The sequence below is a fragment of the Neolamprologus multifasciatus genome, chromosome 4, assembly GCF_963576455.1.
Source record: "Neolamprologus multifasciatus chromosome 4, fNeoMul1.2, whole genome shotgun sequence".
Taxonomy (NCBI): Eukaryota; Metazoa; Chordata; class Actinopteri; order Cichliformes; family Cichlidae; genus Neolamprologus; species Neolamprologus multifasciatus.
Window position 1 is genome coordinate 5,061,290 of NC_140442.1, and position 26,996 is coordinate 5,088,285.

Below are 26,996 nucleotides of genomic sequence, written 5' to 3' on the forward strand. Positions count from 1 at the left end.
GACGAATAACAAGCTATCAGAGGAGTGACAGCAAACCTAAATAAAGTAAATCTAAAATGTCTCTGAGCTCAGGGGGAGTGGGGAGCTGCATGATAGATTTCTGCAGGTTCTTCATTATGAACAAATAGATTCAAGTTGTCATGTGATCGGCAATGATTTAAAGCATGTTAATTGTTGTAGCTGTATTTAGTATTATTCCAAGAACATTTAAAAATTCTTATAAAAAGAAAAATAAAAGATCTGTGTAACTACAGTAATGTGTGCGTGTGAGAAGCTGCTTGGGAAAACAGGCTGTGTGTGCCTTAATAATTCAAAAAAAGTTGTTTTCTTTGCGTATGATTTCGATTTATGCACCTGTTAATGTGCCACTACGTCATCGCTCTCAGGGAAAAACGGCCCTGACCTTTGCTCTTGTGATTTTTGGTTGCTTGACATTTGTGGCGACTCGCTGGACGAAGGAAACTGTATCGACATCAGTGCGACATCGCTGTGCGGCCTGCCGTTACCCCGCCTCGTGGTTTGCGCAGCGTTGATGTCATTTGCGCTCGCGCTCGGTCCGTGCCATTTGTATACGTGTGTATAGGGTGCTAATGAGGGAGGACGGGGAGGTGGAGCGGGGTGGATGTGGAATCGGTGGGATACAGCTGGACGGAGTGGGAGACTGTGGTGAATAGGTAACCATGGTAACTCTGTTGGCTAAGATTTGAATGCAGCGAGAGGAATGAGAGAGCAAAAGGGGGCGGGGGAGTGGGGGGGGGGGGGAGGAAGCTGCAGTGTGTTTGTGTTTGGTGGAGAGAGAAAGAGTGGGGGTTAAGGGTTAATATGCATCATTGTAGCAGGTTAATCTTTCATCAAACTGTGGGGTCAGTGCAGCGTTTACCCCCGCCACTGGACACTACAGTGTGCCACACAGGGGGGGAAGAGGGGGGGGGGAGAGGGGTGGAGGTCCAGGAAATATGTAGTAGTAGGGTAGAGGAGGAGAAGGAGAGGGCGGAGGGGAGGTGTGAGGCAGCTGGGAAGGGAGGGGGGATGAATGTGAAAGAGTTTGCAAAGAGGAAGAGAGTGTTCCCACTTTTAGAGAATGAGATGGGAGATAGGAGGAAGAAGATATCAGGGGAGATAGAGAGAGGAAGAGGAGAGTGAAGATAAGGAGGGAGGGTTACAGTTAGAGACTATTGTAACATGTGGAAAGTGACAGCGGTGAGGCAGAATACAATCAACCAGCCTCTAACCAGCTGCCAGCTTCAAGCAGCCTCATTCTCCTCGATGGACCCAACATCTGAGCTAGCATCTTAACCTCAGCCCCAGCTCTCCCCCTCGCGCTCTTTCTCTCCCCCCCTTTTTGCACCTTTCCACTCTGCTCTGATGCCGTCTACCTGAAATAGCTCTGGCACTTAAATCTCACCAAAAGGAGAGGGGGAAAAAAGGTAGCTGGAAATTAAAATACGTAGAAAGGTGAGAGCTGGTCCAGAAATAGCACTGCGAGTTCCTCTTCATCCGTCGGCCGATGACGAGCAGCTGCAGACGAGTGGGACTGTTGCTTCCGCCGCCACCGCCGGTGCCCTGTTCTTTCTGACCAGAGACACCGCCGCCACTGCTGCTGATATGATTTGTCATCGTGTCCTTGTGTGTGTTTTAATGTCATTGAACTTGAGCACACGCATTATTGATCAATCTCGGCCCAGCCAGTCCGAGCCTGCCTCTCCTCCCACTCCCCTGGCACTCAGGAGAAACCTCCCGCTCTGTCCCTCCATCTCTTCCTCTACATCTCCACCTGTTTCAAATTCATCCCTCTGTATTGTCTTTTGCCTCCATCTCTCCTTCGCTCTATTTTATATGCGTCTCTGTGTTGTCATTCCCCTCCCTCCATCTCTGTCTGCTTTATATTCATCTCTCTATTGAGCCTTCCTCCCTTCTCTCCTCTCTCTCTCTCTTTCTCCCTCTCTTGGTGAGTGAGAGATGATTAATATTAATGTCTCTTCTTTTCTTCCTCCCTATTTTCCCTCTTCCACTTTTTTATCTTCTCTTTTTTTTTAACAACTCATCTCTTTTCTGCTCTTCCCACTATTTATACCTCTCTCTGGGTCTTTATCCCTCATCATCCCTTTCACTCACCCTTCCCTCCATCTGTCTCCGTCTCGATCTCTTTCTTCCTTTCTGTCTCTCTTTCTCCGGCCCTCTCTCTGCAGCTGTTCAGTATTCATCTATTACTGTAGTGTTGATAATTCCCTTCTCTGCCTGCAGCCATACAGTCATCTATCAGATTAATAATCCTCCTCTCCTTCTCATTCTCTGCTCCCCCCCAACATCTCCTTTCTTACTGTGCCAAGTGAGGATGCTCAGCGTGTCAAATGAGTTTTCGTGTCAAAGTCCCATCATTACAACTATCATCATTAATATCTAAGATTGCTGGATGCCCTTATTTAAGGTTATTCAGGTTCTAAACAGCTTGCAGGGAGGGGATACCGAGGCGCTCTGCATCTCTGACTTGAACGGCCGCATTTAAGTCCCACCTCTGTGTCTGTGCTACTGCAACAAAACAAAAAAAAAAGCGCTTACTGATTTCAGTTTGTTTTCAAGGTCTGGATAACTTTAATTAAAGGTGGTAAGTGTTCATGTTCAAACATCAATATATCATTGTCGTATTATTTGTTATACCTTGGAATAATTAGTGCTAACAAATGAGACCACAGCAGAGATGACTGGAAGGCTCCATCTCACACTTGTGGTGTTATTAATGCTTCTCAGAATTAAGACCAAATGTCCCAGAAACCCCACCGCTCCCTGTCACGGACTAGATCTTGTTTTTCATTCTTTCTGACGTCTACCTTTGCAAAATGTTTGTGCTTTTTGTCTCTTTTGCTCCTACAAATCACGCATTTCCTGTAAAACCCAACATTGTTTTTCACTCTGTAGACAGTAGAAATATTGCAGTTGATGCAGAGAATGGTGTGTAGTGTATGTTCCACAGTTTTAATAATTAGAAATTGTAGTTAATATCACAGCTTTGAGATTTTAAGTGGAAATTCTTCAATCTGACTAAGCATGCATACGTTCTTGCATATGTAATTCCTTTCTGATATGGGAACTATTTTCTTTACTTATTTGTTCCTGATATAGGAAGTAGTGATATAACTGCAGGTTTAAAAATTGGGTTTAATTTAGATGGATTTTAAATAACTTACTTTTAATAATTCAGGTAATCCCCCGAACAGTCAAAAAAGTCTACAAACCAAAGACTGTATATAAAAGATGGATGGAGATGACCATTTTAGGAAACATGCACCTGTTTTAACTAAAAAAAGAAAGAAATTGAGGCGTCTGAACGTGATTTTACGAACCATTTCTTAATGTTGCTGTGTTTATCTTCGACCTACCAAAAAATTGACAATTTTTGTACCCACTGAAACTACATAAATATGCTATCATGTAGTTTATGTTTTGTCCTGTAAGTTGTTTGAGGGTCTTTTTCCACTCAGCCCAAACTGGTCAGTACATATGGGTGTCCTTCTCTGACCCACATACTGCTAGAGATTTCATCCTGTTAAAAGGGAGTTCTTCTTCGCCACCGTTGCCACGTCTTTGAGGTTTTCTTTCTTTTTCCTTAACCCTTTAAAGCCGGTCGGAGCGGGCACGCTCTGTTTTGCGTAACTATTTTTAAATCCCGGTAGCTCTGCAACCACGTAAGCTAGCGCATAACTTTTTTTGCATATGAAACCAGAGGAGTTGTACTTACATCTTATGCCATCAGCTTGTCCTCGGTCACAGTTTCCTTCCACATATAGCTTTGCAAAAACTGCATAAAAAGCACTTGCAGCAACAAAAACATAATATTCCAGAAACACGCTTTGCTGTTCGTAACACTTCCTACGGTGGAATAGACGTCAGCGCGAACTTTTGCATGTCCGCCATGACCTGCCCTAAACCGGAAGTGACGTCATTTTCGCGGAAATGTAGTTTTTTTTTACCATATAGCCTCATGAGCCTATACTGGTGTTTTTAAAAGTTATCTTTGACTTTATGACTTTCTGTGTCGTTTCTGGGATGCTTAGGACTCATATTGCACTGCTGGAAATAGTTTATTTTGATGCATATGCTGCTTTTTTGCAAATTTGCATTATAATATTTATTTTCGTTTTTCCTGCAGTGTATAAAAATTGGTGTATTTCAAAAATAAAACTATGAAGACACTCAAAATAAATTTCCTGTGGTAGGAAACTATTTTGTGCAACTTTTTTGTATTTACAGTTTTGAGGGATAAGCCTCTTAAATCTCTCTAGCTAGAAATATATGTTAAAAAAGCAAAAACGATTTTAAATTTTTTTGTAGTTTATTGCACTTTTTTGCAATTTATGTAATTACTATGCACTTAATGCAGACATATTATTAAAATTTAGGCTGTAATGGTTGTATTGATGTATAGCAACTTGAAATGCTCCCAAAAATGGCTCCACAGCATGTAAAAATATAATATAAGCTCTGGCGGACTTGGTTCTATGGTAGGTCTTAAAGGGTTAAATAAAAATGATTTGGGTTCAACTACTCCTTTTCAGATGTCTAAATACAGATGAGCTTAGTTTTACACAGTGAAGAGCTCTGACCCACGTCGAGCTGACAACACGTGTGCAGAATTCATATGCATTTCTTCACAAGTGTAACTTTAAGTTGCACAAAATGATCCGTGTCGTTGTCTTTCGAGGCTTTAATATTTTCAGCGCTGTATTGCATCAAATCAACAAAACTCATTTTCCTGAATTACATTTCAGGCAAGTGACATTTGTCACCCAAACACGGTAATTCAGTAAATATTCAGCATTCAACAGTTGTCGTGTTTATTCGGCGACAGATCTCATTCGTTTAAACATGAAACAAGTGCACAAAGATCACTTCTTCTCTGAGCGTTCTTCTAACTAAACTTTTGAGCAGTTGAAATCTGCACAGGAAAACCTCAAAAGCAAAACTGCACCGTTTCCATCCTGTTTCAGTACGATTTTGTGTGACGCTGCTTATCTGTTTACAGCGGTCATGCCAATGTTTCGAGAACTAATTTCTTTCTGATTTATTGATTTACAAAATGCAATCCTTTAAAGACCAAAATACCTGATTGTCCCACTTCACGTTGTTTGTTTCCGTATCTCCACACCTCCACCTCGTAACATTAATTACAGAATCAGCTTCCATCTGCCCCGTGTGTAAGGATTTGATTTCTGACAAAATGTCTGCTCAGGGATTATGTGGGATTTGATATGAGCAGTGACACAGAAGTTCTAATGCTTCTAAAAGATTTTTTGACAATCCCTCCCATGATAAGCTATATCGTAGCTGCCTTCCCATTATTTGTTCTGTTCATTGTCTATTGGTAAAAACACAAAATGTAGTCTGTGTACTGTCTTTAATATCTGCTCTCTCTCTTCTTCCCTTTGTCTCTCTCTCTTTTGTTCTTCACAGTAACTCCTGGGTTCTTCTCACTTCACAAAAAAGCCTCACTCGAATCCCCCGACAGCACCAGAAAAAAAGGGAATAACATCTGTTTATCTGCATATTTCTATGTTCAAAAAACAAGAGGGAAAAACACAGAGCTCGACGGAGGACACGAAACATCTCAGAGCATGCGGAATTAGAAAGAACAAATTGCCACTGGAGGACCAAAGGGAAAGGAAAGCTTTTCTAACAGATCCACCAGTGTGGAGTCACCTCACCTGTACCTTCGGATTAAAGAGCAGGGTCATGTCCCAGTTGCCATGCGCATCGCCACGCTGACCTGCCTTCCCGGCCCCTCCCCCTTCCTCTTTCTATTGGCCCAGCTGCTGCTGCGGCTCCTCCTCCCTGGGCCGGAGTTAGTGGGAGCCGCCTCCACCTGCCCCTCCCTCTGCACCTGCTCCAACCAGGCCAGCCGAGTCATCTGCACCAGGCAAAACCTGGAGGAGGTGCCAGAAAGCATATCAGTCAACACGCGATACCTCAACCTGCAGGAGAACTCAATACAGGTAAATAATGGTGGACGGAGGTCAAATCATTTCAGTCTGCATTGCAGAGCTAAGCATGACTAAATGTTTTTATTCACTGAGATGATGATGTTAGTGTTGTGAAGTTTCTTTTCCTTTATATTTGTCACACTTACATTTTTCAGATCATTAAACCAATTTTAAAATTAGACAAAGAGTAAATACAAGACGCAGTTTTAAAATTATGATTTCATTTATTAAGAGAAAAAACTATCCAACCCCACCTGGGCCTATATGAAAAAGCAATTGCTCCCTAAAATTAATAACTGGTTGTGTCCTTTTGGCAGCAAGAACTGCAGTCAAGTGTTTCTTTCATCATTGTAGAAGAATTTTGACTCGCTCTTCTTTGGAGAATTGTTTCATTTCTGCTACATTGGAGAGTTGTAGAGCATGAAAGGCCTGTTTAAGGTCAAGCCAAAGTGTCTCAGTCAGATTTAAGTCCAGACTCTGACTAATCCACTCCAAAAACTACATTTTTATTTTGAGCTATCCAGAGGTGCTTGTCGGTGTGTTTCGGTGCGTTTTATTGTCCTACATAACACCAGTGGATTTTCGGTAGAGGCTAGAATTCATGGTTCCATCAATTGCAACAAGTTTTTCAGGTCCTGAAGCAGCCAAGCAGCCTCAGACATCACATTACCATCACCGTGTTTGAATGTTGCTATGACGCTCTTTTCATGTGATGCTGTGTTAGTTTAATCCCAGATGAAACAGGACTCAAACCTTCCAAAAAGTTTAACTTTTGTCTCATTTGTCTGCAGAATGGAGATGAGCCTTTGTGTTCTGTTTGGTCAGCAGTGGTTTTCAGCTTGGAACTCTCCTCTTGTCTCCTATTGGTGTCATTTTTGCCCAGCCTCTTTCTTCTTGTTTAATAAATAACCTTAACTGAGACTAGTAAGGCCTGCATTTCTTTAGATGTTGCTCTGAGTTCTTCTGTCTCCTCAAGTAATTTTAGTAGGTCACTCACTCCTGAGAGGGTTCCCCACTGTTCCAGGTTTTCTCCATTTGTGGATAATGGCTCTCACTCTGGTTCATGTCAATGGCTTCGTTTCTCACCTGTCCCTGAGTTTCTTTAGATCGTGACAGATCGTGTTGCTTTTTGAGATCTTTTAGCCTGCTTCATTTTGTCCTTTTTAAGTGTTTAAGAGCAGGTGTGGAAGTAATCAGGCCTGGATGTGTCTAAGGAAACTGAACTCCAGAAAAATGTGTTGACCTGAGCCAGCTAGGGTTGGCTAGCTTTTCTAGTCAAATGAAATAATTGAAATAATAATTAAAAACCTGCATTTTCTATATTGCTTTTGTCCAATAATAAAATGTGTTTGGTGACCTGAAACAGTAGCAAATATGGAGGGAAAATAAAAAATAAGAAAAGGGGCAAACACGTTTTCACAGCCCTGTACATGTGCACTCAAAAGCAGGCGTGTGAGCTAAACAACAATTTATAAGTTGTTCCTTTGCAAATATTTTAATTGCTAAGTATGTTATGACGGATGAACAGTAGGATTTCACAATACTGGATATTTAGTAGTTTGTACCAGTGGCTTGTTTGTACTAGTTCCAAATTTCTTGCAAAATTGGAAGACTTCCTCCTTGGTCTGCAAAGCAGGATAGATAAGGATAAATCAGGATAAATCATCACTTTCTTATCAATGAGTTATGACAGAGCAATTGCAACAGCTCCACTGGTCGCCTTCTCCCACATAGGGATTTTGAGGTGCCATGGGAATTCTTCTGTGTTTCACATGGTTTTTTAACGGGCCTCCTTCTTTAGCATATAAGGGTAGACTAGAACACTTGTAGCTACATGCCTCCGCTTTCACTTCTCAAAAGAATTGCAGTACCTAGAAAAGTACCTGCTCATGGGAGCCACAGCAGATAGATTCAAATTTTTGAATGAAAAAATCAGATTTTCCAAATTTTACTTGTCTTGGGAGGGCTGTGCCAGGGAATGGAGAAATGGTTGGGATTGGCATAAAAAGAGCACTAGCTTGGGTTTCTGTCTCCTGCCAGTCTGGAACCCAGTATCCTTCAGATGTAAAGGGGAATGTGTTAACCACTACAACAAGGAACTAATATGCTACCTATAGTAGTTATAGTGCTATGGAAAATGACAACAATAAAAAAAGGTATCATGTATTAGTAGTCAGCTGCTTCTCAAAGGACTCTCACATCCCCCAACTGGTACTGATTGTTCTGCTTCGGTTACCTTTGGGTGGCAGCAGAGGAAGCGGTTCACTATCTGTTACAGGTTGTAGATTGAATACAGTTCAGCTCAAGAACAAGGACTACCACGGCAATCTGCAGTCCAAGAACGAGCCATTGGAGTCTACCAGAGTGAGAGAGGAAGGATTCACGCAGCTAAACTATATAGTAGATCTTCACAATAGTGATCCAGTCACCTAGCCAGTAAGCTAACGGGGAAACACAAAAGGGGGAGGGCTGGAGCTAGCTGGCTAACAATGACTGGATTTTCCAATTTAGAGTGAAGGGATGTCCAATAACATATACCAATAATAATATACTGCAGATGATGTTGTTCTCTGAGATTAATAATAAAAAAAAGATGCTAAAATGATTCACCAAAATATACTAACCGACTCGCAAGTAAAGTCTGTGTGTGGGAAACTCTGGAATATGACACAAATATTCACACATAAACTGCTAAAAAGAAAAGCATGCAATACATGCCGTTTATTTCTGTAAGCATCATAAGCTGCATCATGATGCATGATGTAATTTCTGAAGGTGCTGACTGCCAGTCATTTTTCCTATAACACTAATTGATTGGAGGTCATGGTTCATTCTCTTTTCTACAATCAATGCACAGAGAAAACACTCATTCTGTCATTTGAAATACGCCACATTTTCAGCATTTCTTTTCAGCAAATAACCTATTGACACTTCTCTACAAACTCATTTATTTCTTTTATTATGAAAGGAGATATTTGCATAGTCAGTGATGTAGCTCAGTCGCATCTTGTATAGCAGATTGAGGATTTTCACATCACAATGCACACATCTAAAAATCAACACATACACAGACACCAGCACACTTATGTGTCTTTAACACTTGTGTTTGCATTTGTTGCCCGCTATCAGAGCGAACATTTGCATTTGCGGATGTTAGGATTAACTTGTTGATACAGGTTCTCTCTTGGAAACTTTATTTCTAAGAAAAGACAAGAAAGTAAGCGGCTATAATGGTAGAAAAAAGCACTTAAGCCTCTAGTGAACTGAGGGAATATTTTATGAATTGAAAGCAAGGCAGATTTCCATGACACAGAGCTGCCTTTTGTATGCATTACCAATTTATCTCGAGTCCCTAGACAGCATTTGTGGCTTTACAGCTGCAGGGGAAGATCATTTAACCACAGACCATCGATACAAAGCACATGAATCTCTAAATTTATAAACCGAGTGGGTTGATTTTAGTCTTTGCTGCAGCATTTGATGTAGCTGGATCCATCCTCGTGTTCCTGACAGTGCCTTGTTCTTTTGTGGTTTTAAATTCATTTCCACAACATTTTATCTCCTCTAATGAAAAGCAACGAGTATCCTAAACGTTGTTAAAATTGTCCACTGCATCTCTTATGTTGTCAAATTGCTCTGTACATTGGACCGAGCAGCCTGATATTCTCTATTCCTCGGAGAAAACATCTTATTAAACTTTATGTGACGTTAACGGAGCAGAAATGGGACATCACGCCACTTGATTTGGTACGTGAGGCTTTAAGAGATGCTGTTAACATGAAAGGGGAGAAAAAGATAAGGAAATAAGAAGAGTATTTGTTGCGTTTTGTTTTTAGCCTACAAAATTTGGATTCGGCTTGTTGTATCCTGCAGCCCCACTTGAAATGATTAAAAATCTAAAAATGTTTTAACACCTGAAGGCATCCTAGATTCTCTGGCTTATTTTTTCCTTCACTGAGTACCCTCAGAGTAAAGCCTTGACAGCTCCCACCCCCTCTTAACATCCTCACCCCTCCCTTTTCGCCCCCTCCCTCCTTTTGCCTATCAACTCCCCTCTTCCTCTCCCCCCGCTCCTGCTCTACATACAGAAGAAGCAATGGCCTGACTCCAGGAGCCTCTGTGTGCCTCACTGAGGGCTTTGGCTGCACATATCTCAAACAGTCAGAGATTTAAGGGGCTTTTAGTCGCGCTCACTAAACTGTGTGTCTTTGACTTCACGCCAAATGAGCTCCAGTTGGACCACACCAATGCTACTGTGCTCTGTCCAGGGCCCGTAGCACCCATAGAGTTCAGATCCATGTCATCCTGCAGACAAAATCATCTCCTTTTGTTTGTCACACCAAATTTATTAAAAATGTAATAATTAATTTCATAGTTCCTTTGTGGTTTGTCGTGACACTTTATGCGAATACTGTAGTCCAACACTGATAATCAGCTTATTAGCAAGGGATTATAATGTGTCAGCAGCAAGCCCCCTGAGTCTCACGGTAACAACGGTGTGAAAAGCACTTTTGTGTCTGCAGCAAGCGCTGAAATATGGTCAGGGTTAAGACAGGGTTGGGTTTACAGTAAATTTACCACAGTGCTTTCAGATTTAATGAAAAGTCAAGAGTTTAACTGCTTTTTGTCATGTGATATGACTACTAATTAAAAGTGACCATTTTTTTTTTGCCATTTTTCATCAGTACAAGTTGAGCTGTGCTGTAGTCATAATGTGGGCTACTGATCAAATTCCTAAAACTTTATTTTGGTCACTGGGTGTATTTGACCCCAACTTAAATGGCAAAAACAGTCCTTTTAGAAGCAAGTCTTGCAATTCCATAGCCGTCCAATTGGCAATTATTTCTAAATGAATGGGAAGCAGAGCAATTGTGAAACTACATGTGCAGAATCCATCCACCGTTCCATCAATCCATCTTTTCTACAGCTTAACCAGGTCTGGGTCCTGCGGGCAGCAGTCTAAGCAGACATGACCCGACCTTCCTCTCTCCAGCCAATTTAAAAGGACGCTCCTGGACGCTTCCTAGTTGAGGGTTTGGGGGCATTTCCTAGTGGGAGAAGATCCTGGGGAAACCCATGGCAAGCTGGGGAGATTATGTCTCTCAGCTGGTTTTGGAACGCCTCAGTATCTTCCTTAAATTGTTGGTAAAAGGGAGAGAAATTTCTTGGCTAATATAGAGTCACTAGTTAAATCAGATCTTTTGAAGCTTAAAAAAGTCTGATATTTTTGCCCAGGATGAAGCTTTAAAAGCTTATACTGCCTCCATGCAATGTGACGTATCTCCAACTATCTCCATGGGAGTCCCTGCCTCCTTTTACTGACAATAGTCTGACATGGGAGGGTCGTCAGGTAATGCAGCTCACCTGGGCATTTCAGGCTTTAAAAGCTGGTTCGCTGGGCATGAAGTACATTTGATGTTTGTTGCTTTAGTTTCAACAAACTAGCTCTTGTGCAGATTCACTCATTGTCACATACTTTGGGTGAGTCTACTGAATTATGGCTTCACAATGATACCTTTACAAAGACAGCAGGTGCAGCCTCACAGCTTACCCTATCGGGAACCTCTAGTATGTGAACACATTTGGCTCATATGTTCGTTGGTGTTGGCTGTTGATTGAGTTTTTGAGGACATGGGTGGGACATCCACCATCTTTTCAGTCCAGAATTGTCCTAAAGATTTGTATTCTCAGTGGGTGTTAGCCAGAGTTGTTGACTTAAGCTTTATTGTATTCCTGCTATTTACAACCTCTGATTGTAAATCAGAGCACTCAGTGTAACTCCATTACTCAAATGCATATTGTTTTAAGAGAAAGTCTAACGTGGAGGCCAGGGAAACCCTTAATTTGATCATGTTTATCTCCATAGTCAGAGGGAGTCAGTCTCAAATGCAGACAGCAGCAGGAATCACTGAGGGTCAGCAGTTATCAGTATTAGCAGAAAAATACATTTTTATTTAAATGTATGGCTTCTTTACTTAAACATACATTTAGCCTCTTCCGGGGCGCGGAGGGCCCTCGGGCCTCCGGCCTCTGTGCCTGCGGCTCGGTTCACTCTGGCACAGCTGGCTGCCGGCGGAGCCAGCGGGCACGCCGGTGCAGCGCCCTCTAGCTTCTGCCCGGTGGCTACTGGGTGACCCCTCATCTGGGGATCCTCAGCCCTTCACATGAGGGTGGCACGGATGCCCCTCCGGTGGTCCTCCTTGGGCTCTTGCACTCTGGGGCCTCTGGATGTCTGGGGCCTGGATCTCCTCCATGCCTGCTTCATGCCCTGGGGGCGGGGCTATGGCTCTCTACATCCTCTAGCAGACCATTACATGGGGAAACCATTTGAATACAAGCGCGCCGATCCACACAGGTGTGCACATGGGTGTTCACTGTTCGTAGACTTAAATCACACCTTTCTTGGCTGCTACTTCAAAGCACATTGTGCGCTGTCTGTCCTGCGTGCTGCACAACAACATTCAATATTTAGTATTTACTGCTGTTTACACTTAGCTAGATTAATGCGATGGTGTTGTGTTTAGTATGTTGCTTTGTTTTTTTGGGGTTTTTTTGCTTGTTTTCTATTCTTTTTCTCTCAACAGGTGATCCCGGAGATATTTCCCCCCCCCCCCTTTCTCACTGTCCCTCTCCCCTTCTGTTTTTCTTTTCCTTCCTCTTTCTTTCTCCCTTTCCTATCCCTCACTCATGTCTGTCCCGTCTGTAACAACTGAAAATAAAATAAAATAAATAATAAAAACAAAGGTCGATCAAATGGACCAATACGGCAATGCCATGATGATCCATTTGGCAAAATAAATCCATTGGGTATCCTTGTTGGTCTTCAGACAACAATTCTGACGGCTAAAGAACCAAATGGGACAGGCAAAAAAAACCCAAAAAAACCCAAAAAAACCCCACCAAAACATACATTTAGCCTGTAAGTCATTCATTAGCAATGTTTTTTGTTTTTGCTTTGCTTTGCTTTGTGTGTTTGTTTGTTTTCGCACTGATTTGTAACATTACAAAAACTAGACCATCTCCAAATTCCAAAGATTATTTGCTAAGAACAGATTAACATAATTTAATTACATGTTGGAAACAGATTAACACGTAAGAATAACAGAATGCAGAATTAAAGAAGACATTTGTCTTTCAGGGAAGAAAATATTCTTTGGCCACTCAGCCGTCGCAATAGGATTTTCTCCGTTTTTGGAACATCCAGCGAAGGGGCCGATTACGCTTTTTATTGTTGTCTGGAAAATATATACTGTTACATACTGTTGGTGGATCCTCATGTTATACGGAGAAAACTTTCAAGTAATGAGGTCAAAATAAGTACTAAGTAATAAGTAATTCCTGTGAGCCCAAAACTCAGGATTCAAGCTGCTCTGAATGTTCAGGCTCAGGAAGTTTTTTCTACTCTAGGCTCTGCATGATGTCACTGAGAGTGGATATCACTGATGGATACATACATACCATCAACCACTCACTTTCATGTGAAATCAAACACATTGTTCCAGTCTTGCCATCCATCCATCCATCCATCCATCCAATCATCCATCCATCCATCCATCCATCCAATCATCCATCCATCCATCCATCCATCCAATCATCCATCCATCCATCCATCCATCCATCCATCCATCCATCCATCCATCCATCCTTTTCAGTTTATCCAATTCAGGATCGTGGGGTGACCAGAGACTATTCCAGCTACAATGGGGGACAGATCACCAATCTGTCACGGGAATTTATCTGTCTATTTAATCTGAAAAATTCTGCATCTCTCCCTCTGACTTGTCAGTGCCATTGCTCCCCTGCATTGCTGCTGGCTCTTTTAACCCCTCCACCTTCTCTGATTCTACCTGTAGGCTCAGGGGGAGAGGTTTATTCACTGCTCACCTGATTCTCTGTGTATCATGCAGGAACAAGCCTAGACATCCAACTTTAAATGTATTCTGCAACTATATAAACCAGTCACTTCCAATGTGTAATACAGCCATCTCAGACTCATCCCTCTGACCATGGGAACAGAGGTCCAGCCCACCTGTTTTTGAGAACAAGCAAATCAGAAGAGATTTAGTTTAAAGGGAGAGCGCTAAAATGAGCTTTTAACTTTTAACTATCAGTGCATTCTGACAAAATCCAAGGATAAAAATGTGCAGGTGGGAATGAGCATAACAGGCTGCAAGTAATCTAAAAGACCTTAAAATAACCACAAGAGAAGAAACCAGAGCTGCTATCACACTTAGTTGCTGCGTGCTTGCGTTTTGTTTTTTTCTATTTTGTCTCACTGTGTCCTTTCTGCCATTGTCATGTGTAATATAATGAGATATTATTTGGTTAAATGTCTGTTTGGTATTGTTTGACAATCATTTAAAATCTTCTCTGTATAAAAATATTAATTTTAATAGTTGTAAAATGAAAACACTGACACATTACAGTAATCTTGATTAATGTGCATTGTCCCTAAAAGGAAAAAAAAAACAAACAATAAACAATGTCAGTATTAGTGCTGCATGTCTGCTAAAGGTTTTATATCATTTGGTATTCTTTAATAAATAAAAAAGCAAATTAAACATTTAGGGAAGCTGTTATTGATCTTCATTCTTATTGAGAACTAATGCATGACAGGCAAATTAACATTTTAAATGTGTATTTGGTTTGTTGTTATGAGAGGTGTAATCGAGTTTGTTTTAAATAGCTGCTGTAAAGCACAGCTTCCTTTTTTTTTATTTTGTTCAGATACCTTTCTTTCAGTAAGCTCCATTAATAATCCTACATGTTTTGCAGTAACTTTATCGTTACTTGTCCTTCCAGGTTATCAAGTCGGACACATTCAAGCACTTGAGGCACCTTGAAATCCTTCAGCTGTCCAAGAATCAGATACGTCAGATTGAAGTTGGAGCATTCAATGGCCTGCCCAACCTCAACACGCTGGAGCTTTTTGACAACCGCCTCACGCTGGTGCCATCACATGCCTTTGAGTACCTCAGCAAGCTGCGGGAGCTGTGGCTGCGCAACAACCCCATCGAGACTCTGCCGGGCTATGCCTTCCACCGTGTGCCCTCGCTACGTCGCCTGGACCTGGGTGAGCTCAAGAAGTTGGATTTCATCTCCGACGCAGCTTTTGTTGGCCTCATCAATCTGCGGTACCTAAACTTGGGCATGTGTGGGCTGAAAGACATTCCCAAACTAACAGCTCTTGTGCGCTTGGAAGAGCTGGAGCTGTCAGGAAATAGGCTGGAGATCATCCGTCCCGGCTCCTTCCAAGGCTTGGTCTCTCTTCGCAAGCTGTGGCTAATGCACTCACAGGTTTCCGTCATTGAGCGCAATGCCTTTGATGACCTGAAAAACCTGGAAGAGCTCAACTTATCCCATAATTCCCTCCACTCCTTGCCCCACGATCTCTTCACACCCCTTCACCAGCTAGAGAGGGTACACCTTAACCACAACCCCTGGGTGTGCAACTGCGATGTGCTTTGGCTTAGTTGGTGGTTAAAAGAGACGGTGCCGAGCAACACCACCTGCTGCGCTCGTTGCCATGCTCCACCGTTCTTAAAAGGCAAATACATTGGAGAGCTTGACCAAAGCCACTTCACCTGCTATGCGCCCGTCATTGTGGAGCCACCTACAGACCTCAATGTCACCGAGGGTATGGCTGCCGAGCTGAAGTGTCGAACGAGCACATCCACAACATCCGTCAACTGGATCACCCCTAATGGCACTCTCATGACCCACGGCTCCTACCGCGTGCGGATATCAGTCCTGCACGATGGCACGCTCAACTTCACCAATGTAACCCTGCGAGACACGGGCCAGTACACCTGCATGGTGACTAACGCTGCTGGCAATACCACTGCAACCGCTGTCCTCAACGTTACTGCTGCTGACGTTAGTGTCAATTACACCTATTTTACAACAGTTACTGTGGAAACTGTGGATACCGTAGGAGGTAATGATTATGCGTTGGTTGCCATCAATGAGACCTTCATCCGTGTTCCACCTGGCCCCACTCCCTCTGATTTGTGGCCAGACGGTGTCGCTACCACAGACTCCTCTCTGCCTATCAGCTGGTCCTCCTCCTCTCCCCGCGCCACTCGACCCACCTTCACCGAGCCCATCACAGACGCTACCTTAATGGATGATGTGATGAAGACCACCAAGATAATCATCGGCTGCTTCGTAGCCATAACCTTCATGGCAGCCGTGATGCTGGTGGTGTTCTACAAGCTTAGGAAGCAGCACCAGCTGCACAAACATCACGGCCCTGCACGTGCCATCGAGATCATCAATGTGGAGGATGAGCTCGGCGCTGGGGCCAGTGGTCGGGGCAGCGGCATCTCAGGCGGAGCCACCGTGACACAGAGCGGAAGCAGTGGAATTGGAGGTACCCAGAGCCTCAGGCTGCACCACCCAGAGATAGTCAACCTGCCCAACCTGGCTCGATCGGAGCACCTCAACCACTACTACAAAACTCATCACTTCAACAACAACATGATGGGCCTGGGCATGGGCACAGGATCTGTGGGCCTCAACAACAATAACAACCCCTCACCATGCTCTCAGTCACAGAACATATCCTGTTCCCAGATTCCAACCTCCACTGGTGGGGGAACACCGACAGGTGGCACCCTGCCCTCCCCGGTGCCCCTTCCTCAACTGGGTCTCCACAGTTCTCTGAAAGGCCTGATGGGGAAAGGCCAGAACGAGCCACTACTTTTTAAGAGTGGCTCCAAGGAAAATGTGCAAGAGACTCAAATCTGAGTGAAAGTGAGGGTAGAAGTATGAGGTAAGAGGAAAGGGATGCTGGATAGTGACTGATATAGAAAGTACGCGAATATTTGAACTGACTGTAGCCTATACCGTCCTCGTGGACGGGTTTCAGAAAAAAAAGATGAAATTTCTCGTAGTTGCTGCTTTGTATTGTCAATCTTGGCAGGTAGAAGCAGATAGGAAGACTGAAGGAGACAGTACTGCATCTGATCAGTCCCACGAATAGCATCTGAACATAATTTTACACTAAGTCAGACACCAACACATGGAACGATCGCCACAAAAATCACCCGCTATAGTCTTTGCCAAAGTCCAAGATCAAGCCAACTCTTTTCACCCAGTGGACAGCTATGAACAACAGCCTGTATGTTTTTTACAGATAGCTTCGTATATTTCCAGACACACTCAGTGTATATATTTAGAGGGCGACATAATATTGGCTACTGAACATGTTTTCAGATTAGTGTTTGGCAGAGACTCCGAATAACAAACAATGATTTGGGTGAGCAGTGCTGTCCCAGGTTTCCAGGAAGCACTAAAATACAGAGCAGAGCGGCGATACTGTTCAGAACACACGTATCAGACGAGCACTTTGCAGGGAGAGAAAACAACAGCAATTGTTTTTTCCGAGTGGTTTCACTTCTCTCTCACTTTCTCACTTTTTTTCCCTTTCACACTTTACTGGCTACTGTCTTCTTTGAGGGAGGAAAGCAACAGAGCGGGCTATCATGGGAGAAGAGAAATCCCCGTGGCGTGAAGGACAAAGAGCGATGTGTTAAAAAAAAAGGACTAAAGTACATATTATATATACCGTAAATATATTTTCATTCAAAGAAGTAAATTATAAAGAATCTTTATCAAGCTTCTGACTAAAAACTACGACGTCTGAAGAATATATTAAAAAGAAAAACACACACAGTTGTTTTAGTGCCCCCCACCCCACTGCCCTCCCCCCCTCCCCCCTTACTACTTCCCTCAACTTGGAACAAAATGGCCACTCTGACTGTGCCGCATAAGGACACGTGGGAGAGTGGGGGAGAAAAAAAACAACAACAAAAAAAAAAGCAAAACAGACAAAGTGTTTGAGTGAATTTATTTTGGTCTTGACTTTTTTGTAGCCACAGAGCGTGTTTTCCCCTCTCCTGTCGCGTTCACATAAACAGGGTCACCGGAGAAGGGACGTGTTTATGCTCTACTGCGAAAATACAACGGCGGCTCTCCATCGTTTGGTACAGCTACAGCCTAGCGGGAGTGTTAATAATAATAATCGGAACGGTAATAATGATAACAAGGTTTAGCTTTATTTGTCATAATGAACGTTTAATGATTAGCACATGAAATGACACAAAATGTTGCACATGCTGATTTAGCATGCTCTACAGACGTCTCCAGATTTGATTTCCGCCTATCATTTGAGATTTATCCAAGAGATTATGTTATCATTATTAGCATTCACGCGACTATTATTATTACTACTTGTGCCTACAAATAACTGAAAAGTACTTTTTTTCATTTGTATATGACGCTGAAGTTGTTTATGACTGATCCCGTTGGACTTCGGCTAATGAACGGCGGCGGGACGGCGTGCCACTACTCCACATGCATCAGCGGGAAATAACTCGGCCCCCTCTAAATGGCTTCCTCAGTCCAGTTCTCACCAACTCCTCCAACTGTCTCAAGCAGTCAGGAACCCTCATGTTTGTCACTAAAGGACAGGACACGAACCTTTGACGAAGACTGCATCTTTGCAGAGGATTATCTCGCAACTGTATCTCAGTGTTATCGTGTGTGAGTGGATTTCATGGCAGCAGGGAACTACTAAACGGACGACAGGCATTGCCAAGCGTTTCTAAAGGTAAGCGATGCTCGTTCAGTGAAGAGGAAGGAAGTGACGTGCAGTACAGGAAACAGAGATGGGGGGAATTTTTTTCTAAAGAAAAAGTACAATTAAATAAAAAAAAAATATAGAACCTTATAGATCTCTTTTAAAAAAAAAAGGAAACAAAACTATTATGATAAGTGTTTTTCATTTTGGGTTTTTATCTAGTTTGATTTTTTTTCTTTGTTTTATTTTTAAATCAAGTGTTATCTTTATTGTAATATTGTTATTGTTATTATAATTAGCTAATTACACTGGTTATAATTATGAGAGATGTTCTGTTAGCAGAGGTCACTTTTAAAATTAAAAAAAAACTGGCACATAAAACGGCAGTGGAAGTCTGTGAAATTTGGTGGCTATATTTTTTTTTTCCTCCTTTATGTTACAATCAACTTTAATTGTAGTATCACTGTTTGTGTCCCTTTGGCTCTTCTTCAGATGAGACATAGCGAATGTGAAATGGTCAGCACTGGGTCCTTTTATTTTCTGCACAGGGGGACAGGAAAGGCCCTGCTCCGGTTTACAAGCTCAATCACACTCGCTCTGTACTTTTCGTGAATGTCATCACCATCGCAGTGCTCAGAGTGCGATTGCGCTATGTCAACACCTCGTTGCCATGACTACACCCTCAGACTAATGCGCCAAACGCCGTCGGCGTCGGCTCCTCGTAAGGCAGCCGGTCGCCCTCCCCCTCCGCTGTCCGTCTCGTTCCTTTTGAGGTGCCATATCTCGACGAGCCGGCCAGTGTTCCTTCGGTGGTAGCAAATCAACCTGAGCATTGTCCCCATGTCCTCGCATAAAACTCCCTCCACCCTCCAACCCTCAGCATCTTGCCATCAGGTTTCCCTGGCAACTGTTGCTGCTGCGACAGCCCTTATCACAGCGTCTTGATTTGGGTTTCGAATGCTAAACAGACGAGAGCAGAGGGTATAGAGCTCCTCTTCTTTTTTTCCATGCCAAGTAATTCACCCCGGTAATGTTCCTCGTTAATGTGTTTGATTTGTTTACACCAGCAACTATACTTCTCACGCCGCTGACTTTCTCTTAGTGAATCATACGATTTACACGCCACTCTCCCCCTATGTGTTTAATTTGCACAGGCCACCACACATTTATGCACCCAGCACTTGTGATTAACACTCATACCCTGCATCTCTCATTAACATATTCCTTCCCAAGCACAAGGGATCCATATTCTGCTCACAAGTTATTTACATATTCATCTGCCTCTGTGTGTGCAAATAACAGTGAAATTATCATGTGGGCATGCTGGTGGGTAAGAGTGGTGTGTGTGCGTTTATGGCTGAAAGCAAGGACTGTTACAAAAGCTATTTCCCCCTAATTCTTCAAATACTGCGTGCCCTGCCTATCGCCTGTGGTAGCTCGCCACTTTGGAAAGCGCCGCGTAGCCCCTATAGCTCCTGTGAAGTGGCACAAACCAGAGGCCATGTTATTGAGGCTCGGCGTTAGAGAGAGAGCAGCGGTTGAGCTGGAGACACACAGTCACGGTGCTGCAGTGTCTGAGTCACAGAGCACTGAACACACTCCCAACAATCTAATGGAAATGCTGTGTTTACTGTGCAGGAAGGGACCCGCTCGTTCACCCATTCGGGGGAATAGGTGAAAAACACCAGAGTGTGTGCGCGTGTGAGTCCGAGCTTGAGTGCGTTTAGTGCGTGCGCAGCTCTGGATTATAAAACGCCCGTTGCGCTGTTGTATAAGGCAAGGAAATCAGGACATTTGAAGCGGTGCGCTGTTTACGGCGAGAGATGTTACACCATTGTTGATGCGGCGCCGCTAAGTGTGTGCGCTCCCGCACAGGTGCGTGCGTGCTCAGGTGGGCTTTTGCTAGCTCGGTTGTGTAAAGAGGGGGAGAGGGAGGAGGGGCGGTCAGACCTCCATTTTAAATGCCCAGTTTAAACCAGCTCTGTCTGTCTCCCTTTGCTTCAGGCAACTTTTCTGATCCTCTCACTGACACTTAAAGTAAAAATACATTTTTTTTATTTATTTTTTTGCGTAAGCAGCCCCCCCCCCTCCCCCTCTGTCTCTCTTTCTCTGCATACTAAGAGTGATGAAACGTCCTCTCGATCGAGGCGACCTCCTCTTTCACTAAATCCTCATCGTCTTTTTAGCTCCCTGTCAAGTTCGGGGTCAAGGGTCAAGATGAGCAGCGATTTATGTTTACCTCACACTTTTAGCCAGCTAATGAAGGTTAGCGTTTTTGGATTGTGCCATTTATTTTTATTGTTTCGCCCTGGCTCAGGGAAACGCCTGTTGGCGAAGCTTAAGTGATTTTTAATGTGCATTTTCAGTGGCTGTTTTGTGGTTAATCACCTTGACGGTGATGTGACTAGTCATAACAGTAATGCTGCACATGAAGTGATTTTTGGGCTTGCGGTGGGTGAGGTTTGCGTAGTTGCAGATGGGAGGACACGGGTTCAATCTGCCGGACCAGCACTGTTTGAAAACAGGGCCTGAACCTGAGGGCAGCCCCGCACACATGTTAACCTCAGCACTACAAGCCCCATGTGAGCACCACGCTGCCTCATTTCTTTTTATCACCCCCCCCTTTAAAAATAGCAGAGAAGTGACAGCCGAACTCAATGCATTATTGATACACAGGGTGTCAATGATGCATGTGCAGTCACCAGTGCTAATTTTCTCCACATTGCAGAGGCCAGAAGCATCAAACGGGTCGTAATTTATATGCATCGTTATAGCTATTATTTTTCACACGGCCATCAAGACGGTCCACGGAAGCCAAATGTTGCAGCTTGTCTCCTCACATGATGAGTGCTGCGATTCTAATAAGTGCAGCAGTGTTTTGTGTGGCACTGTGTCACCGAGCCAGCCCCCCCACGCCGTTCCACTCCACCATCCTGACAGCAGCAGCCCTGTCTCTATGCTGGCTTTATCGCCGTCACGCTGGTCTAAGGCCGATTTGATGGCACCAGTTTTCAGATGCCCGGGTCACTGTGTTCAGTCACATTATGAGAGAACTGAGGAACTTTTTTTGTCACTGCGATGCTCTTTTTCCTGCCAGAGCTCGAGATGAGATGTGCAAAGACATTTTTCTGTGTCATCACTGTGAAAACCCTGCTCTGCAGCCACTTTTCAAACCTGACCGTGCACTCGGGTACTTATACGTTTAAGAACCACGTGCACACACACGCGCACACCAGAGCACGCGTGCCCTCTTGACACTGACTGAAGGAGTGATTTATTGATTGAGGTGCAGCTTTCTTAAACAATTTGCAGCTGAGTGCGGCGAAGGTTAATGCAAACCTCTGAACTGCTGCCATCATGCTTCAGTCCACGCGTGTGTGTTTTACATCCTGTGAAGGTGTCCTTAATTTGAGAGCGACTGGGACATTAGCGCATGGCTTAGTTCCTTGTTGCCTTGGAAACAATGGCACCGGGCGCAAGATGTCCATTTTGGCCGTCTTGTGAGCTTTGAGCTGCGCGGGAGTCAGAGAGGGCTGTCACAGTGTGTGGGCCGTGACGTGAAAGTGATGAGTGGTGTTTCATCCCGGGTGACTATCTCCTCTGTGTCACTCAGCTGTGGGTCAGAGGGCCGCTGAGCTGCAGCTCAGAGGAAAACTGAGAAAAATCCACAGAGTTGCTGTGAATAGCAAAATGGGACACGCTCACAGCCTATGTAATTGTAAAGTACCGATTAATGGGAATCATAAAGCCGGAGCACTGCTTAACACAGAGCTTCTCATGAATGCTTCATAAAGGAGAATATCTGTGTTGTCGTGTGAAAACCTTCCAACTGCAGTTTTGAACATCAGCGGAGTGATTATATTTTAGTATTTGTTCTTAGGCGCTACAGGCCGTTTTTGGAAGTGAAACCTTTTCAGAACTCCACAAAAGAGGCCCGTTCTTCCTTAGATCCTGAAAAGCTGACATTTGGGGCTGTGGAAGGTTTTCATCTGACAGCGACCATATTGCACTTTCAAATGCAGATTTGTGTTTTGAGAACAATCTGGGATGTTGCGGCTCGTGTTGGGATTTGGAAACTTCTGGAGAGACTTCGTGCCCTTGAGCGCTGTGGAAAACTCCCCTCCTGTTTTGTGATGAGCGCCGACTCGGGGACTCGTGTTGTGGCCTGAACAAGCTCGTAACTATTAAAGGATGTGCTGACCTAGCAGCTGTGCTCCTCTCAGCGGACATGCTTACAGTTAAGTTTCCGAACGCATATTCCCTGCTATCTACAGCAGTCTAGCTTCCAGATTTACTGTTTCTGGGAGCCTTGGCTCGGCATCATATTCGCACTCTGGTGTGTGTGTGTGTGTGATGTTTGTTTGAAGCTGGGCAGGGGCCACGGAGTACATTTCAACGCTTTGAAGTGTAAATTCAGGTCCGGTTGGAGCACCTTATGAGGGGCAGGGAGGAGATAGCGGCAGCCATATGTATGTAGGCTGGTGGTTTGATAATGGAGTTGTCTAACCGCTTATCTGTCTACTGAGGCAACAGAGCCCCCAGAGGACATGAGGTCAAACCCTCACCGGATGTCAACTCGGTGTCAAGTCAGACGGCGTCTGGTCTCGGAGAGGTGAAACTAGAGTAGAAATCAGCACTGACCCAGTTAAGGCTTCCCCGGCTGAGCTTTGAATCAGACCTGGTTCATCCTCTCAAGTTTAGAAAAAAGCTGAAGCGGTTGTAAACAGTCATCAATATGAAATAAACTTTTACTGGAGATATTGATTTTTCTTTACCCTTTTTTGTCTCCACCCCCTCATGTCAGCCAGTGAGGCATGCTGCTTCTCTCATTGGTGCTGATTTATTTATCCGGTCTGGCCCTTAGCACCCTCATTTCATGTCTGCTCTCATTTCTGCTCGCAGTCTATGTGACACCAACCTTTCAAGTTATATTTTTAACCCTGACGCTCGAGAACGGCTACGAGCGACGTAGCGCCGCGGCGGCCTCGATCGCGCTCAAGCTGCGGCGTTTTCCGCGCGTCCCGTCATGCCAGTGCCACATTCGCTAGAGCCTTGCTCGCCACGCAACAGCTTCTGTCGCCTCTGGCTTCCCCACCCTCTGAGCCCAAAGGAAACAGAGTGACGAGGGAGGACAGAGCAGACAGAAATAGAGGAAGCGAAAGGAGAGATAGACTGCAAAGGGACGAGGATGACAGGAGGAATGAAAGCTGACATCCTGTCACTCCATATCTGTACCGTTTTTTTTACTCTACATGTGCGAGTGTGTCTGCATGCGTGCGCACCAGTGTAAGGCTCCAGCTCAGTGTGCGCTCGTGTAATAGCCGCATGAGTGGCATAAGTATGCATATTTATGCATACGTCCGAGTGGGCTGCGTGCGTGCTCGTGTGCGCTCGAGTGCGCACGGTATCCGTGTTTGCGTAATTGTGTGCGGCGGAGATAAAGACATGAAGGAGGAAGGGCCGCTGCGGTGCCTGTATGTCACCCAGCGCCAGAGGGGAAATGACTCCTTTCTGTCCCCGACCCAAGGGAGGCAGAGGAGGAGCATGGCTGACTTCTCCTGCTTCTCTGCCTTTTTCTCACCCTCTCCTTAAGAAATGTAGCTAAAGCCTCAGTCACAGCCTCTCCCCCCTCTCTCTCCCTCTGAGTCACACACACACACTCGTATGCTTGCTTGCTCACAGGAGTACGTCTTACATTATCCCCCCTTTCTTCCCCTCATGCTTCTCATCCCCTTAACCCTTCTGTTCTCCTCCTCCGCTCTTCTCTATCTACCTCATATTTGGTGTTTCACCCCACCCACCTTCTCCTACTGCCATTTTCCACCACCCCTCCTGCAGCTAGATGTTGTGATTCTGCATTAACCCCTTAATCCTCCCATACATAAACAAGTACACGTGCAGTCGTGCTCCAGGTTAGCCCCCTGCACCACCCCGATCCTCTCTCAGGAAAATGGAAAGCAAACCCACAACAAACCAAGGCTTCTGATATTTCCTTCCCTCTGTTCAATTAAACATGGCCTCCATCTGCTTCTTTGTTTCTCTTCAGCTTTTCTTCTGCAATATTGACTATGGTTGTTCTTGTGATTGTTTTTAAGACTGTGTTTTAACCTGTTATAACCACAGATGTGCATATTAACACTGAAGGGACATGTCACAGGGGTGTGTGCGCGCGCGTGTGTGTGTGTGTGTGTGTGTGTGAGAGAGAGACGGTGTGCGTGGAGAACGGTGGATTTGTTCTGCTTCAAGGTTTCCGTGCCAAATCTTTTTCAGAACATTCGATCTCTGTTCATGTGCCATACTGAGAAATTTATGAAATAAAAATAACGTTTTTTCACAAATTGCAACGTGAGATCGTGTTGCTTCTTTATGACTGTAGGTCTATTAACGAAAATCAGCGAGACAGAAAAATAAAAAAAGCGGAAGACCATGTGTGCCACATCATTAGAGTAACAAATGTTGTTTCCGCAGGTTATTTTGCTCGCATATGTGTGAATGAATTCATGTGAAATCCTTAATGTGTGTGCTCTTCCATGTCGCTGTTATTTTCCTTCAGTCAGCATCATTTCTTTTCCCCTCAGTGTGCTGCAGCAGTGTGTTTCCAAGAGATTGTGTCACTGTGTTAAACCCGATTTGACACTGAGGCTGTGGACTGGCTGGCTGCAGGGTGTGTATTGTGACCCGAGCTGCTGACCTACGCCTGCGCCCTACGTCTGCTCGTATGCCTGTGTGTCTTCGTGTTCACGTGGGTGCATGTCTGCGTGCGTTGTTCTGTGGGATGTTGTTTAGCCTGCGGTGAACACTTAGCTCGTGCTGGCTGGGGGATTGCCAAGAGGTCAGCTTCTGAATAGCACTGACTCAGGGTTACAATTATTGGCTTACAATATTTGTGTGTGTCTGTATGTGCGTTTGCGTGTATGGGTGCAGATTACGGGTGTAGGGGTGTGTTAGGTTTAATCCGCTTTACTGTGATACTGATTCTCCTGTCATGTTTGTGAAATAAAGTCTATCATAAACAGTTTTAATATCATAATTCTTGTGGATATACAGTTGACAAGAAAAGCACCGAGGTCTGGTGCTATCCATCCATCCACGGGTGGCACAGTGGTGCAATGATGAAGCACCGCAAGAAGGTCCAAACTGGGGACTCAAAACTCCAAAGTTCTCGGAGTTTGCATATGTCCCTCCTGCGTGGGTTCTCTCTAGATACTCCAGCTACGTTCCAAGAATAATAATAATAATAATAATGGATTGCATTTATATAGCGCTTTTCAATACCACTATTCATTCACTCTCATATTCACACACTGGTGAAGGCAGCTACAATTGTAGCCACAGCTGCCCTGGGGCAGACTGACAGAGGCGAGGCTGCCATATCGCACCAACGGCCCCTCTGGCCATCACCAGTAGGCGGTAGGTGAAGTGTCTTGCCCAAGGACACAATGACCGAGACTGTCCGAGCCGGGGCTCGAACCGGCAACCTTCCCATTACAAGACGAACACCCTTGAGCCACGATCGCCCCACGACACTGATGTTAGCTTAATTAGTGATTTTAAACTGGGTGAAGATGTGATTGTATGTGACAGACGAGCATACTGCCTCTTGTCCTATGACTAAAACAGCTTTGCAGCCCTGGACCAGATAATCATTTGAGAAAAACTATGGATGAAAGTTCTGAAAAGATATTTTTCACTAAATATTGCCGCAAATCTGTCGAGATCTGAGCACAATTAACCCGAGAAAACAGATAACATGCATACATGTCTCTTTCCTCAAAAAGAATGTTCAGTGTTCTAGCTGGGGCATTGAACAGTTCTCTAAATGTCCAGGTTTAAAACGTGTTCAATGATGTAATCAGGAATGAAACACAATCAATAATTCTCTGCTGGAGATGGCTAATAGATCAAAGACTCGATGGGTCTTGGGTCTTGCGAGTTGCAGTGCTAAAATCGTGCTTTAAAAAAAAGATGATAATTTTGAGCCAAGCTAGCAGATCTGTTAAGGTGCTTTCGGACAGGATCTAGCACCTGCCTGCGCTTTGATCTGACACTCGTTATTTTCAGTGGTTTGCAGCAAGCAACGTGCAGGCAAAGTGCACAGTTGTGGTTAGCGTTCGCCAAATTTAAACTAAAATCTGCACGTGCATTGAAGACTGCCTGCATGGCATAGCTGCAAAAATGAAATGTTATGCTGGCACTTTTTGGTTAAGACATTTTACCTTAAACTACGATGTGCACTTCACGGTGTTGCCAAGGGATAAAAAAACATATTCATACCCATCACTGGGACCATAGAACCTTATAAAAAAAACTTCGCAACAAGCCATCAAATAGTTTTTGGAATCAAAGTGGTGCACTGACCAGCAAAATCAAAAGACCAACATTCCTTAGAGTCAGTAAAATAAATCCGTTGACACAGCTTTGAAGAGAAAACCTTTAAA

The 26,996-nt window shown here is 44.1% G+C and overlaps 1 protein-coding gene across 3 annotated transcripts in view; it reads left to right on the forward strand.

The window, feature by feature from the left end:
- Nucleotides 1–26,533, forward strand: part of lrrc4ba (leucine rich repeat containing 4Ba) — a 57,280-nt gene extending 30,747 nt beyond the window's left edge. For all 3 annotated transcript variants that reach the window (XM_085156937.1, XM_085156935.1, XM_085156936.1), the window contains exons 2-3: nt 5,449–5,987; nt 14,778–26,533. In XM_085156937.1, the coding sequence (XP_085013063.1) occupies nt 5,742–5,987; nt 14,778–16,724 (2,193 nt within the window). In that variant the 5' untranslated portion in view covers nt 5,449–5,741 and the 3' untranslated portion in view covers nt 16,725–26,533. The remainder of the gene's footprint in view (nt 1–5,448; nt 5,988–14,777) is intronic.
- Nucleotides 26,534–26,996: the final 463 nt, after the last annotated feature.